This window comes from Nelumbo nucifera, chromosome 7, assembly GCF_055504915.1.
Source record: "Nelumbo nucifera cultivar China Antique chromosome 7, China Antique-T2T, whole genome shotgun sequence".
Taxonomy (NCBI): domain Eukaryota; kingdom Viridiplantae; phylum Streptophyta; class Magnoliopsida; order Proteales; family Nelumbonaceae; genus Nelumbo; species Nelumbo nucifera.
In genome coordinates, this window is record NC_142655.1 from 4,422,280 (window position 1) to 4,434,996 (window position 12,717).

The window sequence follows — 12,717 nt, forward strand, 5'->3', positions numbered from 1 at the left end:
TTTTTATCTAGTTGGAACGTCTACCCCTCTCCTCATTCCTTTTCTCTTTCTCTCCACTAGGCAATCTTTCTGTCCCATTTCTACCCTCCCTTTGCAAATCATTCCTCTCCACTTCACCCATTATCCTCTCAATGATACCCCATATCTTTTTATCCCTGCCCTGTAATCCTACTATTGTCTCCCCCTCCTCCCCTTGTAATCTCATTGCGGCTTCCTGTCCATGGGCCTTTGACTCTTGGTTGGAAAGGAATCTGGAACAATGGACATAGAACACTCATCAGTAGCACAAACTGAATTGACAGAGTTACCTGGTTCCAACTGAGGGTTGTAGGAAAGGGGCAGAGGAGGGTGGTTGGTTTTCAAACCCTGTAAAGAACAATTGGAGCTTTTTTTCTCCTCGGGTTGGAGGGAACTATTCCCCGTCAACTGGTTTACACAAATACCTTTTTGTCTACCCAGTTGTCCACCGCTCTGTGACGTACTCTTGTTCAGATCTGGGTAAGCATGACCTACCACCTTAACGGCTACTTGCAAGGGGCCGAACCTTGGTAGAGGCTTCTCCGAAATTGAGCTTTGGTCTACCCTGTTCAAGTTTACCGGAGTCTCCAAATTTGTCTTCTGTACACCCATCGGATTTTCAAGAAAGAGCTGCTCTAACTCATCTCTGATCTGTCCTGCCTGGGAATCTTCCTGTGTAGAGCCATCCAAACTTGCACAGTCATCTGAAATCCCCTCTTCATCACTCTCCGTGCTGCAACTTATCCAACCTCTATCTTCCTCCTCTCTCTTCTATTTTACCCCTACTGTAGTGTGGGTTTGGGCGACCTTCTACACTGGAAGCCTGCTCGCCACAGTCTGGACGAAGATTCCAGCTTAGGGGGCACCTTCCTCCGCCTGTTCGCGATTTCTGATAGCCTCGAGAAGCAAACAGATCGGGCTCCTCTTTTCTGGAAGAAGATAGACGGACGTTTCCGTCTACAGTCGAATAGAGCTTGTCCCGCCCCACGTGATGACTTAAGTCGTCACGTGGCCCGCTACAAGTGGTGAGTGGAACAAAAGATGGCTCGGCCAATCTTACACCCGGTTCAGAAGTGGTGGCCCTGTTAAGACCTGCCGAGTTACAATCTCTTCTGGCCACGTCAGCATAGGAAGGGCTACCTAAAACTCTTGAATTTAATTCAAAAAAATTTGAATTAATTGCTTTTAAAGGAAGGCTGCGAGAGGTGGAAAAAAAACCCTGCGACTGTTCATTTTCTCTAATTACTCTGTCACGCGCAGAAGGTTGCTTCTCTACTCCTTGGGTGCCACGTGTGCTCCATCCCGCTGCCACGTCATCATCCCCTACCTCTGGTCGTCTCCCCCAAAGAGACGCCTCAACTTCCGTCGCCAGCCAAATCTTATACCAGGCTCCATCTGAAAGAATTTCGAGAGCACGAGGCAAGCTCTCCGGCTTCAGCCCTGCAACTCTGATCTCCGCAGCACACAAGTTTCTCAAGTTCAGCTCCAGAAGAACACCCCCTAGGAATCTAACGATTCTTCCTAAGGTCTGTTCATTCCAGAGATTAAAAGGGAGTCCTAAGAATTTGATCCAGAAGTTGCAGTCCTTTAGCACAACTTCGTTGCATAACCGAACCCATTTTTGTATTTGTATCAGTCCTCCATCTACTTGGACTGATTGAAAATCAGTTTTTCATCACCTGTATGGAGGATGGCTTTCTTCTCATCAAACGGTAGAACTACTGCATCACCTTCTAAACCCAGTCTTTCTGCAACTGCATCTAGCACTTTCGTCCAATCCCTTACAACCCTATCAGCCATTAACACCATTCTGTATTCCCATTTGCCTCTCCCTTCTTCAAGTGCTAACTTTCGGATACCAAATGAACTTGCTATCAAAGTCTCTTGACAGCAGGGACTTTGCTTCTTGCTCTGCTCCGGGGTACCACAGCTTAAAGGAGCATCTTCAACCGATCTGTTATCCAATCCTCCTACAGCCTTCCTTTCAAATTCCAAGAGAAAGGCCTGGATATTATTGGCGAAGGAAGTCCAGCCTTGACCCCTCAGACCTTCCGGTATGCATAATACTTGTTTCTTGTTAGTACCAAAGTATTCTGTTACCATGATAAACCATCCTCTCTCATTCCTTCTCAGAACCGATTCATAACTTTTCCCACAACATACCACTGAGTTTTTCCACCCTTCTACCTTGATAGAGTTTACTGTTCCATCAACAAAGCCTTTCGGTCATTAGCAAGCCTCCTCTGGTAATAGTAGCGTGGCCCTACAACCTTCCCTGATTTTCAGATAAGCCTTACCTCTTGTCCCTCCCTGTTCAAACAGAAAGTGTTTAGCTTCAATGCCCAGCTCCAACCTCCACTTCCCCACCGACCGGAAGTTTCTCTCCTCCCGTTCCATTCTCCTTAACAGTCTTTATCACCCTCCGAGAACCTGATAAGGGTGCCTAGTAATTCCACCAATTCAGAAATCCCTCCAACTGCTGCTTCTGGTTGATTCTTTTTTTGTCTTCACTTTTTAAACTAGTAGTTATGCTTAGCAATGAGTGGAGCAAGCTCTGGTCATCAAGGGCTAATCCCAAGTGCTGTAGAGGGTTATGTGATGTCATCTCATCTAAAGAATGTACATGGTATGAGGTGTTGATATGAAACCAAGGTTTACTGAAAGATGTCCCTCAAGACATTGCTAGCAAATGTTTATACATATAGACAAATTTATTATGAAACATCGTTGACAAAATCTCAGGTGCTAAAAAAAAATCCCTCCTAAGGATATTCTATCTACATCTTCAAATTCTGGAAGGACCAAATTCAGTCAAGAATAACCTACATTTGCAGGCAGAAGTCTAAAAGATCCTTCTGTTCTCTCTTTATATCCCCTAACAAACGGTGAAAGTAATGGCACCCCAAAATATTTTGGCTTTGATATCAATATAGAAAGATGGTCATTTGAGAAATTTCTTAAGAATGTAGTATAAACTTCTCCTAGAGGGAAACAAAAAATATGAACTACTTCTTAAGGATGTAGTTCGTATCTCCTTCTTGTTTGGGCTTGTCTTGAGGGGCTTGGTACAAAGGTGGCTTGTAGAATCGGGAATGCATAATGTTTAACATCACATTAGCAGATTTGTCCTTTAGTGGAAGTAAGAAATCTTCTAATGGCGGAGTAGATCTGTAGAAGAAAATGCCTTTAGTGGAAGTAAGAAAAGCAGGGAAGTTGGAGGAGAGATTGAATGTTCTTTGAGCAAGTTTGATAGGCAGAATAGTTGGGAGAGAAGTTGAAATAAAGGAGTTAGAAAGTTGGACGATCTTAGAATGGGGAAGAGAAAAGGTCCTGGGAGTAAGGAAACTGCAAGCAGAGCTTTTACTAATAATGTTCCAGAATAGAGAATTTGCAGAACAGGTTCTGGAGGAGGAGAAATCAAAGGAAAGAGATTTCGACTTAAGGCTGGATTGGTGGTTGCTGACAGTCAGAGAACTGGTAGAAGGCAGACAGACTTGTGCGGCATGGATAGATATAGTGGGGATTCCATTGCAGGCATGGTGCATCAATACGTTCGAGGAAATAGCAGCATCTTATTGAAGACTCATTCGATTGGATGATAGGAATCGAAAATGGGAGAAAATGGACATGGTGAGGTTACTAGCCAAAGTAAAACATATGCCAGGTAAACCAAAGCAGATGAGTCTGTTATTTGCAGGAGAACAATATGTTTTGAGGCTGTTTGTTGAGGGAACAGATGGCACATATCACAGTGCAGATAAGGAAGAATGAGCAAAGAAGAACTTGAATGAGAAGAGTAAAGAGGAAGGAGGAAGGAGGATGGAGGAAGGAGAAGGGGCAGGTGGAAACACAGGGGAGAGGAGTTGGAGAAGAAGAGGGAGTTGAAGAGACGAAGGGGAGAAGAAGATGATGATGATGAGTTTGTGGCATTTTGAGGAGGGAGTGAGATGGCAGATTGAGAAGGGGGAGAAATGGAGGTTGATGGGCCTGGGCCTTTAGGGGGAGATGGTTTTAAAAAGGAGGAGGTTAATAGAAGGGGAGAGGAAAAGGTGATAGCTGGTAATAAGAAGGTAGGCCTAAAAAAGGTTTACCACTTTAGTAAGTTAGCGATAAACTGCAAAAAGGTTTTGAGAGTTAAAAAGTCAGTGACCGGGAGGGGCAGACATGGAAAAACTGAAAAAGAACTTTATTTTTTAAGAAGACCAGGTCCGACCGTTCGAGTTCCAGGAAAACCATTCGCAGAGATCACAAGAAAAAGGAAGAAGATAGCTGGATTTGGGTGGTGACCAAGTATGAAAACAGAAAAAAAGATCAATTTCTTGGGAGGTGAGGTAAAAGAGAAGAGATTTACAAGTTTGATGGTGGAAGTAGATTCACAGAAATCTGTAGCAGAAGAAGTGTCTGGAGATTCAATAAGAAGCAAAAGAACAATAAACCAGAGAAACAGAGAATTCTCAAATAGGCTGAAAGAAAGGGAGTTACGGTCAGGGGCGGAAAGGGGCACAGAAGAGAAGGGTTGCCCGGGAGGCTGATTGTTCCAGAGGAGAAGAGATGTTTTGGCAACCAGATTTCAAGCACCATAGAAAAAACAACAGTGTTACTAGAAGGAAACAAGAAAGAAACACAAGTAAGACGCGATGAGGATATCCTGGTACCTCCGTACAGAAATGATGAGGTGAGTCAATCTTGTTCACCAAGTGGTTTTGCCTTGGAAGTCACAAACAGGGAGAGAGGGGAAGAAAGGAGCTCAGAGGAAGAGGCGGGGGAGAAGATAACAAAAAGAAAGAAAGAAAGTCTTGGGAGGAGGAGGGGGAAAGTGGAATCTGAGATAAGGTATATAATAGAAAGGGAAGGCTTTTAATTTCCAATCAGAGGCCAGAAGGAGAGAAGCAAGGGGAAGAGGGAGAGGCCTTGGAGTCGGGGGACAAGAATAGAGAAAGAGGAAGAGCTGATCAGACCCAAGGGGATCAAGAAGCTTCGGAGATAGTACAGAACGTGAAGGTGAATATTAACAAACTCGTGAAGAGGGAGGTCGAGATAGGTTAGTCTCTAGGCTTAGTCTTCTGGGGAGGGGAAGATTTTGCAAGAATAGCTTTTGAGAAATTTGAAAAAAAAAAGAAAAGAGAAGAGGAAAAAAAGGGAAGAATACCTTGAAAAATATAAGAGGTGGGACGAGGAAGGGGGAGAGGAGGAGGGGCTGGACGAGATTGAGTGAAATTTAGGGGTCGGGGGAGACAGGGGGAGGAGGGGGGAAGATGAGGATCCTTAGATGGAAAGTGAGGGGAGTGAAGGAAGGAAGAAGAAGAAGGGAGATAGAATTTTTTTTTAGAAGTATCAAACCAGTGGGGTATTACTTCAAGAAGAAAAACCAGAATGTCGAATACTTTTTAGCTGGGGTGAGCAATTCGTTTGCAGCCTGGGTTCTCAGTCTTCCAGAGCTCGACCAAGTGAACAAGTCAGATCTGATAGAGAATTTCTGGAGTACCATAGAGTTGAATACCTGTAATTTGGAGTCATTTACAATGTAATTTCTTAAGTAGTCGGTTTGTCATCTAGACAACCATTTTTCGGAGATGTACTGCTTTCTTTTTCAATTTTAATAAAGTTTCCTTTTGATCCTTAAAAAAAACAAAAACAAAAAAACAAACAAAGCCACCTCTTTGCTTATAGAAAATAGATGTGGATACAAAATTGTTGATCAGTAAGAATTTGTGGCAATTTAATGGACTTCCTTTTGGGGGGAAAAGTGCTATTAGAGATGTAGAGCTTCAACAAAAAGTTGGTAGCCCGCTTCTGGGTTGAGTCATTATAGGATGCCTTTGAGGAGATGGAATTTTGAAGAGTGGCTGCATCCTTTTGTTTGCATGGGGTTGTGGCAACTTTTTGTGTTATTTGGGTGGGGATTGTGTTGACTATTTGTAAGATGGAATTGGTGGACTTCCTTGTATATTTCTTTTATATCACCTTCTTAGTTGTGTTTTGCAAGGGAGGGGAAACTTTTGTATTTTCTATGGTAGGTGGTGGTCTGTTCATTGTGGTGGTACTTGGTGCATTTGTGGCCTTGTGATTGATGGGAAAGTTTAACCACAAGGCATGTTCAGCTTTTGCTGTAAAGTTTTAGATGATGCCATTTTGGTTGAATAGCAACTTGGCTTAGGTTATTTTTGTTTGCATATTTGTACTTTGATTGCTTATTTCAGATGTGATTAGATGATTCTTGAATATTTATGAGATTCTTTCCAGTCTTTTCATGCTATTTGATTGCTTTTGTGCAGATAATTGGTTTCTCCTTAGCGGTCATCTTATTTGCTTTGATGCGACAAGCACGTGCTTGGGAGCTTGATCTGCCTCTACCTTCCATGCTGGCAGCTGTGGAATCCAATTTGAGAATGCCTCTGCCATATCTCCTTCTATCTGTAGTACCCATTTTGGTGTCTTTGGTCCTTTCTTTGCTAACATCCCAGAAATTTCCTCCACTTGCCAGCTTCATTATCATTTCCATAGTTTGCTATTCATTTGCAAATGGATCGGTGATTGTTCTGATTTTGATCACCCAATTCATCTTCTATGTGGCTGCTATTGTACATGTTTTCATCAAGACACGGTTAGTTAGAGTGTTCTTTTTCATTATGGCAAATTTTATTTGTTTCTAGTCCAACCCCCCCCCCCCCCCCCCCACACACACAGAAAAGAAACAATGAAAGAAGAAAGTGAAAGATATGCATTGTGTTGCCAAAAGATTATCTCTGAAATCTCAGGTTTTCCTTTTTAGCAGCTATTGGAATTTCTTCATGTGCCTCAATGTGAAATTGAGTCATCTTGTTTTTAGTTTCAATTGCATTTGGACCTAGAATGGAATTTCATTGATTTGTTTAAAAAGAATGTACAAAACACAATAAATGCTAAGCACTCCTTTTGATAGGCTACCCCTTGCTACCTAATCTATGTTGTGCTATATAATTACTTTTTCTCTTCTATTTTATTGGTTGATGGAAAAAATAAATGTGGCATATTTACAATGTTAATGTTCTAAGCACCCTATATGTCCTTAGATTGCTAGGCATTGCTATCTTACCCTATGTTCCTCATCAATTTATACAAAGTTAGGTATGCATCACCAACTTCCCCAAAACATCTGTTTTATTAGTAAAATAGGTGTACAACCAAACCAAATGTACCCTGTAGAGAACACTGATGTGGGCCCCACATCAGTGGTCCCCACTGTGTTCATAGGACAGCATGTGTAGTTATTTGCTTTCAGTTATAGTAGTGTCAGTTTGGGTCAGTTTGTTAATTCAGCTATTATTTATTTCAGTTTTTATTTACTTTATTTATCATGTAAGTACTAAGGGCAGATCTGTCCTTTCCATTATGTACTGAACATAACCTATAAATGCTAAGAGAGTGGCGGCGGCAGATGTGTTAGAATCTGTCCCTCCTTTCAACTCCTTGTGTTCTCCTGTTTCTCTTCTCTTCCTTCTCCTTTCTCTCTTTTTTCTTCTACTTTTGTAAACCTAAAATCTATTAGGATTCAAGACTGATTACAGTCTTGAGCTTCTACTTACCCCAAGGGAACTGACTTAGAGATGGTATTTTTTTTGGTAAAAGTGCTTAGAGATGGTTCATGAAGCAAAATTGAGCTTAGTCTGGGTTTGCAGCTAGTGTGCACACTTAATTCATTGGCAGATTTTTTTGGGTAATAAATAAAAATGAAAATTTATTAAGAAAGAATGAAGAAGGAGATCATTCATCAAAAATCAAAAGAATGAAGAAGGATACAAACAGATTATAAGATATCACCCATGAAACAAATACAACCTCTTCAACCAATGACACCCCCAAGCACTCCTACGAAAGCTCAACATAAAACACATTGGCAACACCCATTAAACTGAAATGGAAAATAAAAAAAAAAACACAAATAAATACTACACAATATATCTCATCACACTGCTAACAAAATGACAACAAAACTCTCATCACTAGACTCCAAACCCTTGCCATTCAACTTAAATGAACAGAAGCTTCAGAGGCAACAAGAAAGAGACTCTGGCTAGAATCTTTCAAAATGTGCTTGATCACTCAGCTGCTTCAGAATCTAAAACCGGGGATAACTTTCATTGGCAGAAATTTTCAGTAAAAAGTATTCATGTCGGGTAATTTTTTACAGGTGGCAATTGTGGGAGGAAAAGTTACGCTTCATCCATTGGTTCCTTGATCTTTTCTCCAGTTTGTTTTCATTTAAGGTAAAGTCTCAGTTAAGATGTTCTTGAGTAAAACTTACCTCAGCTTTCCCACAAAAAAAGTTAAGTTATAATATTTTTCTGCTCAAAACCTATGTACCATCTTATGCACGTCTGTGTGTGTATACAGCTTGATTCCACTCTAACTTGATCCATTCATGAAACAGGCACTAAGGATTCTCAGAGGCAATTCAACTTTTGTTATAGCATTTGTAGCAGTTATTTTGGTGTGTTTTGTTCATCCAGCGTTAGGTCTCTTTATACTGCTGCTATCTCATTCTTTATGCTGTCATACTGCTCTCTGCAGGTTTGTCTTAATATTCCTGCTTTCTTCCAGGCTTTTTTCCCTTTCCACTAGTTAGAGACTCATTTTAAGAAAATGCTGTCAGGGAAATGTCTGCTTCCCCATCTGTCTATTTTTCCATTTCCAGTGGTTCTCCAGATGGAAGCTTACTTGTGCCATTAAGTAATACAAAGCTTGAGTTTGTAGGCTGAATTTTTCATATATATTTGTAATGTTTTACTTTTACAAGGCATGCCTCTAGGTCATGTTTTATATAGATGGATCTAATGGTGTATGAAAGATAAGCATGTGAAAAGGCTTATGGTTGATATAATTTGTACAGACTGGTGATTCTGAGGATTAAATTTGAGCAGATGACATCTTTTATTTTGTTCACATCTGGTGCCAAATTTAATAATTAGAGAACTAGAAACTCTGACTAAAGAGAAAACTGCAGAGGAAAAAATAATGGAAAAAGAAAAACAAATATGAAGAATGAAGGGTAGTCTTCTGACCCTTATCTGTGCACTTTATCTAAATGAAAAAGATGAATGCTGAAAATATTAGTTCATCCGGTTAACTTGATTAAAAGTCTGAAAGCATTTTTCCTTTTCTATCTGTGATTATTGGACCATATGACTCATAAATGTTTCCTCTGCATTTCTTCTTTCATGAAAAGGCAAATTATCTACATTATTGGTTGCATTATCTTCTGAAAGAAGTTTTACAAATTTACCTTAATATTTGATGCTTGGATATTAAATAATCATGTGAAGCGTTTATTCCAGTGTACTGCATCAATCCTAAGTGCCACTCCTGCTTTCTGTAACAGTTTTTTGGCGGCTTCATTTCGCAGTCATGCATGGAAAAAGGAGTTAGTTGATTGCAAACGGGAGGGTGAGGATGGATCTGATGAGTCCAAATTCAAATCTGGTGGTGGATTCAATCAAATTCTTCCTGTGGATGAAAATTGTCCTAATACCCCGAATTCAGGGAAAAGCTTTTCTGACACACAATTGGAAATGTTTCATTACCGCCATGGCATGCTAATATTGCATCTTCTTGCGGCTTTCATGTTCTTTCCATCACTTGTAGCTTGGTTGCAGGTATGGATTTCTCTTTCTTTGTCTAAAAGGAAATATTTTAGTAATGATAATCCAAGCAAAGTACTTGCCTGCATGATTAAGGACAATGGAATACCATGAAACAAAGAGAATTTAGTGGACTTGACAATTGTGGATATAAAATTGTTTATATTAAGGTAGATGAATATCATATAATTTTGTTTATTTTTCTTAGAATAAACTTACATTTTAATTGGTGGTGGATGACTCAGACAACCCTATTGAAACCAGTTTGCCTTTGTAATTTTACTTGGCTGATTGTTTAGCTCTTGTAAGATTGGATATGAGTTCTTTGTCCTCTTAGCGTATGATTTGATGAGGTATATTCTGGTTTTCTTTGATAAATTCAATTACATTTAGTAATAACTAGGCGAATTCTTTATGTTTTTGGCTTTGTATCCATTTTTTTGCTCATCTGTGCATTCCATGCATACATCAATCGTATATCAAGTGGAAAATTTGATTCATGTTCTCCCTTCTCTTGCTCATGCATCTTTACTTGGCAAATTGTAACTCATGACCGCCCCCCCCCCCCCCACCCCCTCCAAAAAAATAAAAAAATCTTGGAGTGTCTAAAGCAGGGTTAATAAACCATAATCAATTTTATCCTCTCTGCTTTCTTCACTTTTCTAGATTCTTCTAGTGCCATGTTGCTATGTGCTTTTGACGGAATCACACAGCCTCTGGATAGTCCTTTACATTAATTAACTTCATACCCTTAACCTTCCTTGTTCATGCAGAGAATTGGGATGGGTGAAAGCTTTCCATGGTTCATAGACTCTGCTCTTTGCATTGGTGTCATTCTACATGGGCTTTGTGGCTCAAAGCCTGGAGTGAACTCCCTTTCATTCCCATTCCTTCATTTGTTTGGTCCGGACATTGGTCTGAGCTTTGTGTATCTGCTCGCTGGGTATTATTGCTACATTTCTGGCCTTGAGTTGGCTCCTTACAGAGCATTTTATGCCATGGCTGCTGTTGGTGTGGTTCTTTTTGCTTTGAGGGTCATTGAGAGGAAGGGCTTTTCCTCAGATAGCTATTTTGGCAACCGAAAGCACTCTCACAAACATTGAGGAAGCTTTCCTTCAGATAGCTATGCACACTGAAGAACAGAAGTGGGTAAACATTCTCTTGTACATGTTTTTGTCAAGTTATTTGCTGATACAGTAACGGGAACAATGGACATGGCCTGGTTTCCAGCGGTTTTGCGGCTCAGATTTGTCCTTGACACAATTTAGATTTTAGACTCTTGTTTATTGATGAGGGAAATGGGAAGCAGAAAAGCTGTTTAATTGTTTTAATCAGTTTGGTGAATCTCTATAACAATTGCCGAACAAATTAATCAAATGTTGTATAAAGTACTAAATGCTGAGCAGCTGGACTTTTGATTGATTCCTTAAAGCTCATTTGACCTTGATTCATCTGAACTTGCCCATTGGCACTGGATCATGGATGGTTTGCTGGCTGGAACAAGGTGGATCTAGCTAGTGCAACAATGTAGCCTAAAACTAAAAGCTACGGAAGAAGTTCGTGGACCTGCCTGTTCCTCTGATACTCTCGTTATCATCTTGGTATACTCTCTTGTTATACATTAATATACGATGCTTGATGTGAGGATTACCTGTGACTGAGAATTGAGATTCCTTTGGGTAAAAGTAGTACAAATCAATGCAACTTGGACCTTCCAGAACAAATTAGGTGTTTTAGATCATCTGTTATTTTTTTATTATGATAAATGGACTCATGCAATGCAATGGTTGATCCTTGCAATGGTGAAGGTGGGAATCAGTCTCATGTCTCCCCCAACAACCAATTACCGATCAGAGACCATACCAACTGAGCCGGTTAGCACCTTCTACCCGAGGAAGCTGATTGAAGATATAGTTCTGTTCCTGATAAAAATGTTTCAGAAACTTAGATGATAACCTAAAAGGCAGCTCGGGCGGCATGTTGACCAGGCAGTTTGCAGGGCCAAGACGTAAAGTGAAATGTTCAAACCACCCAACCTTTACCTTCCTGAAAATCTTGCTTTGACTTTTGATGGCGGTAATCAGAATTAACTGCCATGGCAATGACATTCAAATCTCTGCTGCTACAAAATCATTCTTCAGTGGTGTTTACTGGCTTTGAAACCGTTGGCTCTCACAACCAGGGCAGTTGTGTAAATTCTCATGAATATAAATGTCACGGTCAAGGCAGAAATGCTGATTGCATTTGGGGCATGCAACTTGAAAGCTGGACTTGTTTCCTGCGTTCAGGACCAGCAATGACAAGTTGTAATTATTTTATAACTTTACATGGTTCTAATTTATCATTTTCATAAATGGGCTCTTGAAATCCTATGATAATTATTTTTTTCTTTTTTTTTTGCCACATTCCAGATAAGATAGCTTCCATTCAAACGGTTCAGTTAATTACTTAATTTTGACAACTGAAGTTTTAAGGACAACAATTATAAAAGGATGCCATGCCAGGGATTAAAAGTTATATTATTTATTTCACATATGAAACATTCTTTTAGTCATTTCATTTAAAGATGACAATTTTAGCTTAACTTGAATGAAATGATGGATGCAATTGTTGAGCCATGCATCTATTTGAGGTGATCCCTATTAGTATTTGACAAGATAGACAGACTTACAAGTGATGCTCAATGTTCAACCAACAATAATCTATAAGAAAAGGTTTTAAGCGCTTTCAGAATGTGATATGTTAGATGGTCATGGAAGTATGACAATTGATCAGACTAAAGCCTCCATGAAGCATTGGCACTACTGATTAATGATCATGTGTCGAGCTAAAATGACAAATTACAAATGAGAGGGCAAAAACGATACAATGGAATAACTACCTGATCTGCCTCCATGCCAAGTTATCGATTGAATTGAAGTGGATTAGGTCTTATAAATTAAAATGCAAAGGAAACGGGGAAAGTGTAGATGGACAGGGATCAGACATGGATTAATCTGGCTTTAGATTACACTAAAGAACGCAATGTAGCATTTAGGGGTAGGACGAAAAAGTTATTTTGGCAAAAATAATGAGACAATGT

At 40.0% G+C, this 12,717-nt stretch overlaps 1 protein-coding gene across 2 annotated transcripts in view; it reads left to right on the forward strand.

Annotated features, from left to right (window-relative positions):
- Positions 1–11,086, forward strand: part of LOC104597479 (phosphatidylinositol deacylase) — a 74,223-nt gene extending 63,137 nt beyond the window's left edge. Inside the window, exons 14-18 of one of the 2 annotated variants that reach the window (XM_010259045.3) lie at positions 6,294–6,622; positions 8,189–8,264; positions 8,429–8,568; positions 9,377–9,650; positions 10,409–11,086. In XM_010259045.3, the coding sequence (XP_010257347.2) occupies positions 6,294–6,622; positions 8,189–8,264; positions 8,429–8,568; positions 9,377–9,650; positions 10,409–10,738 (1,149 nt within the window). In that variant the 3' untranslated portion in view covers positions 10,739–11,086. The remainder of the gene's footprint in view (positions 1–6,293; positions 6,623–8,188; positions 8,265–8,428; positions 8,569–9,376; positions 9,651–10,408) is intronic. The other variant, XM_010259046.3, reaches the window with a different exon arrangement.
- The last annotated feature ends 1,631 nt before the right edge of the window (positions 11,087–12,717 follow it).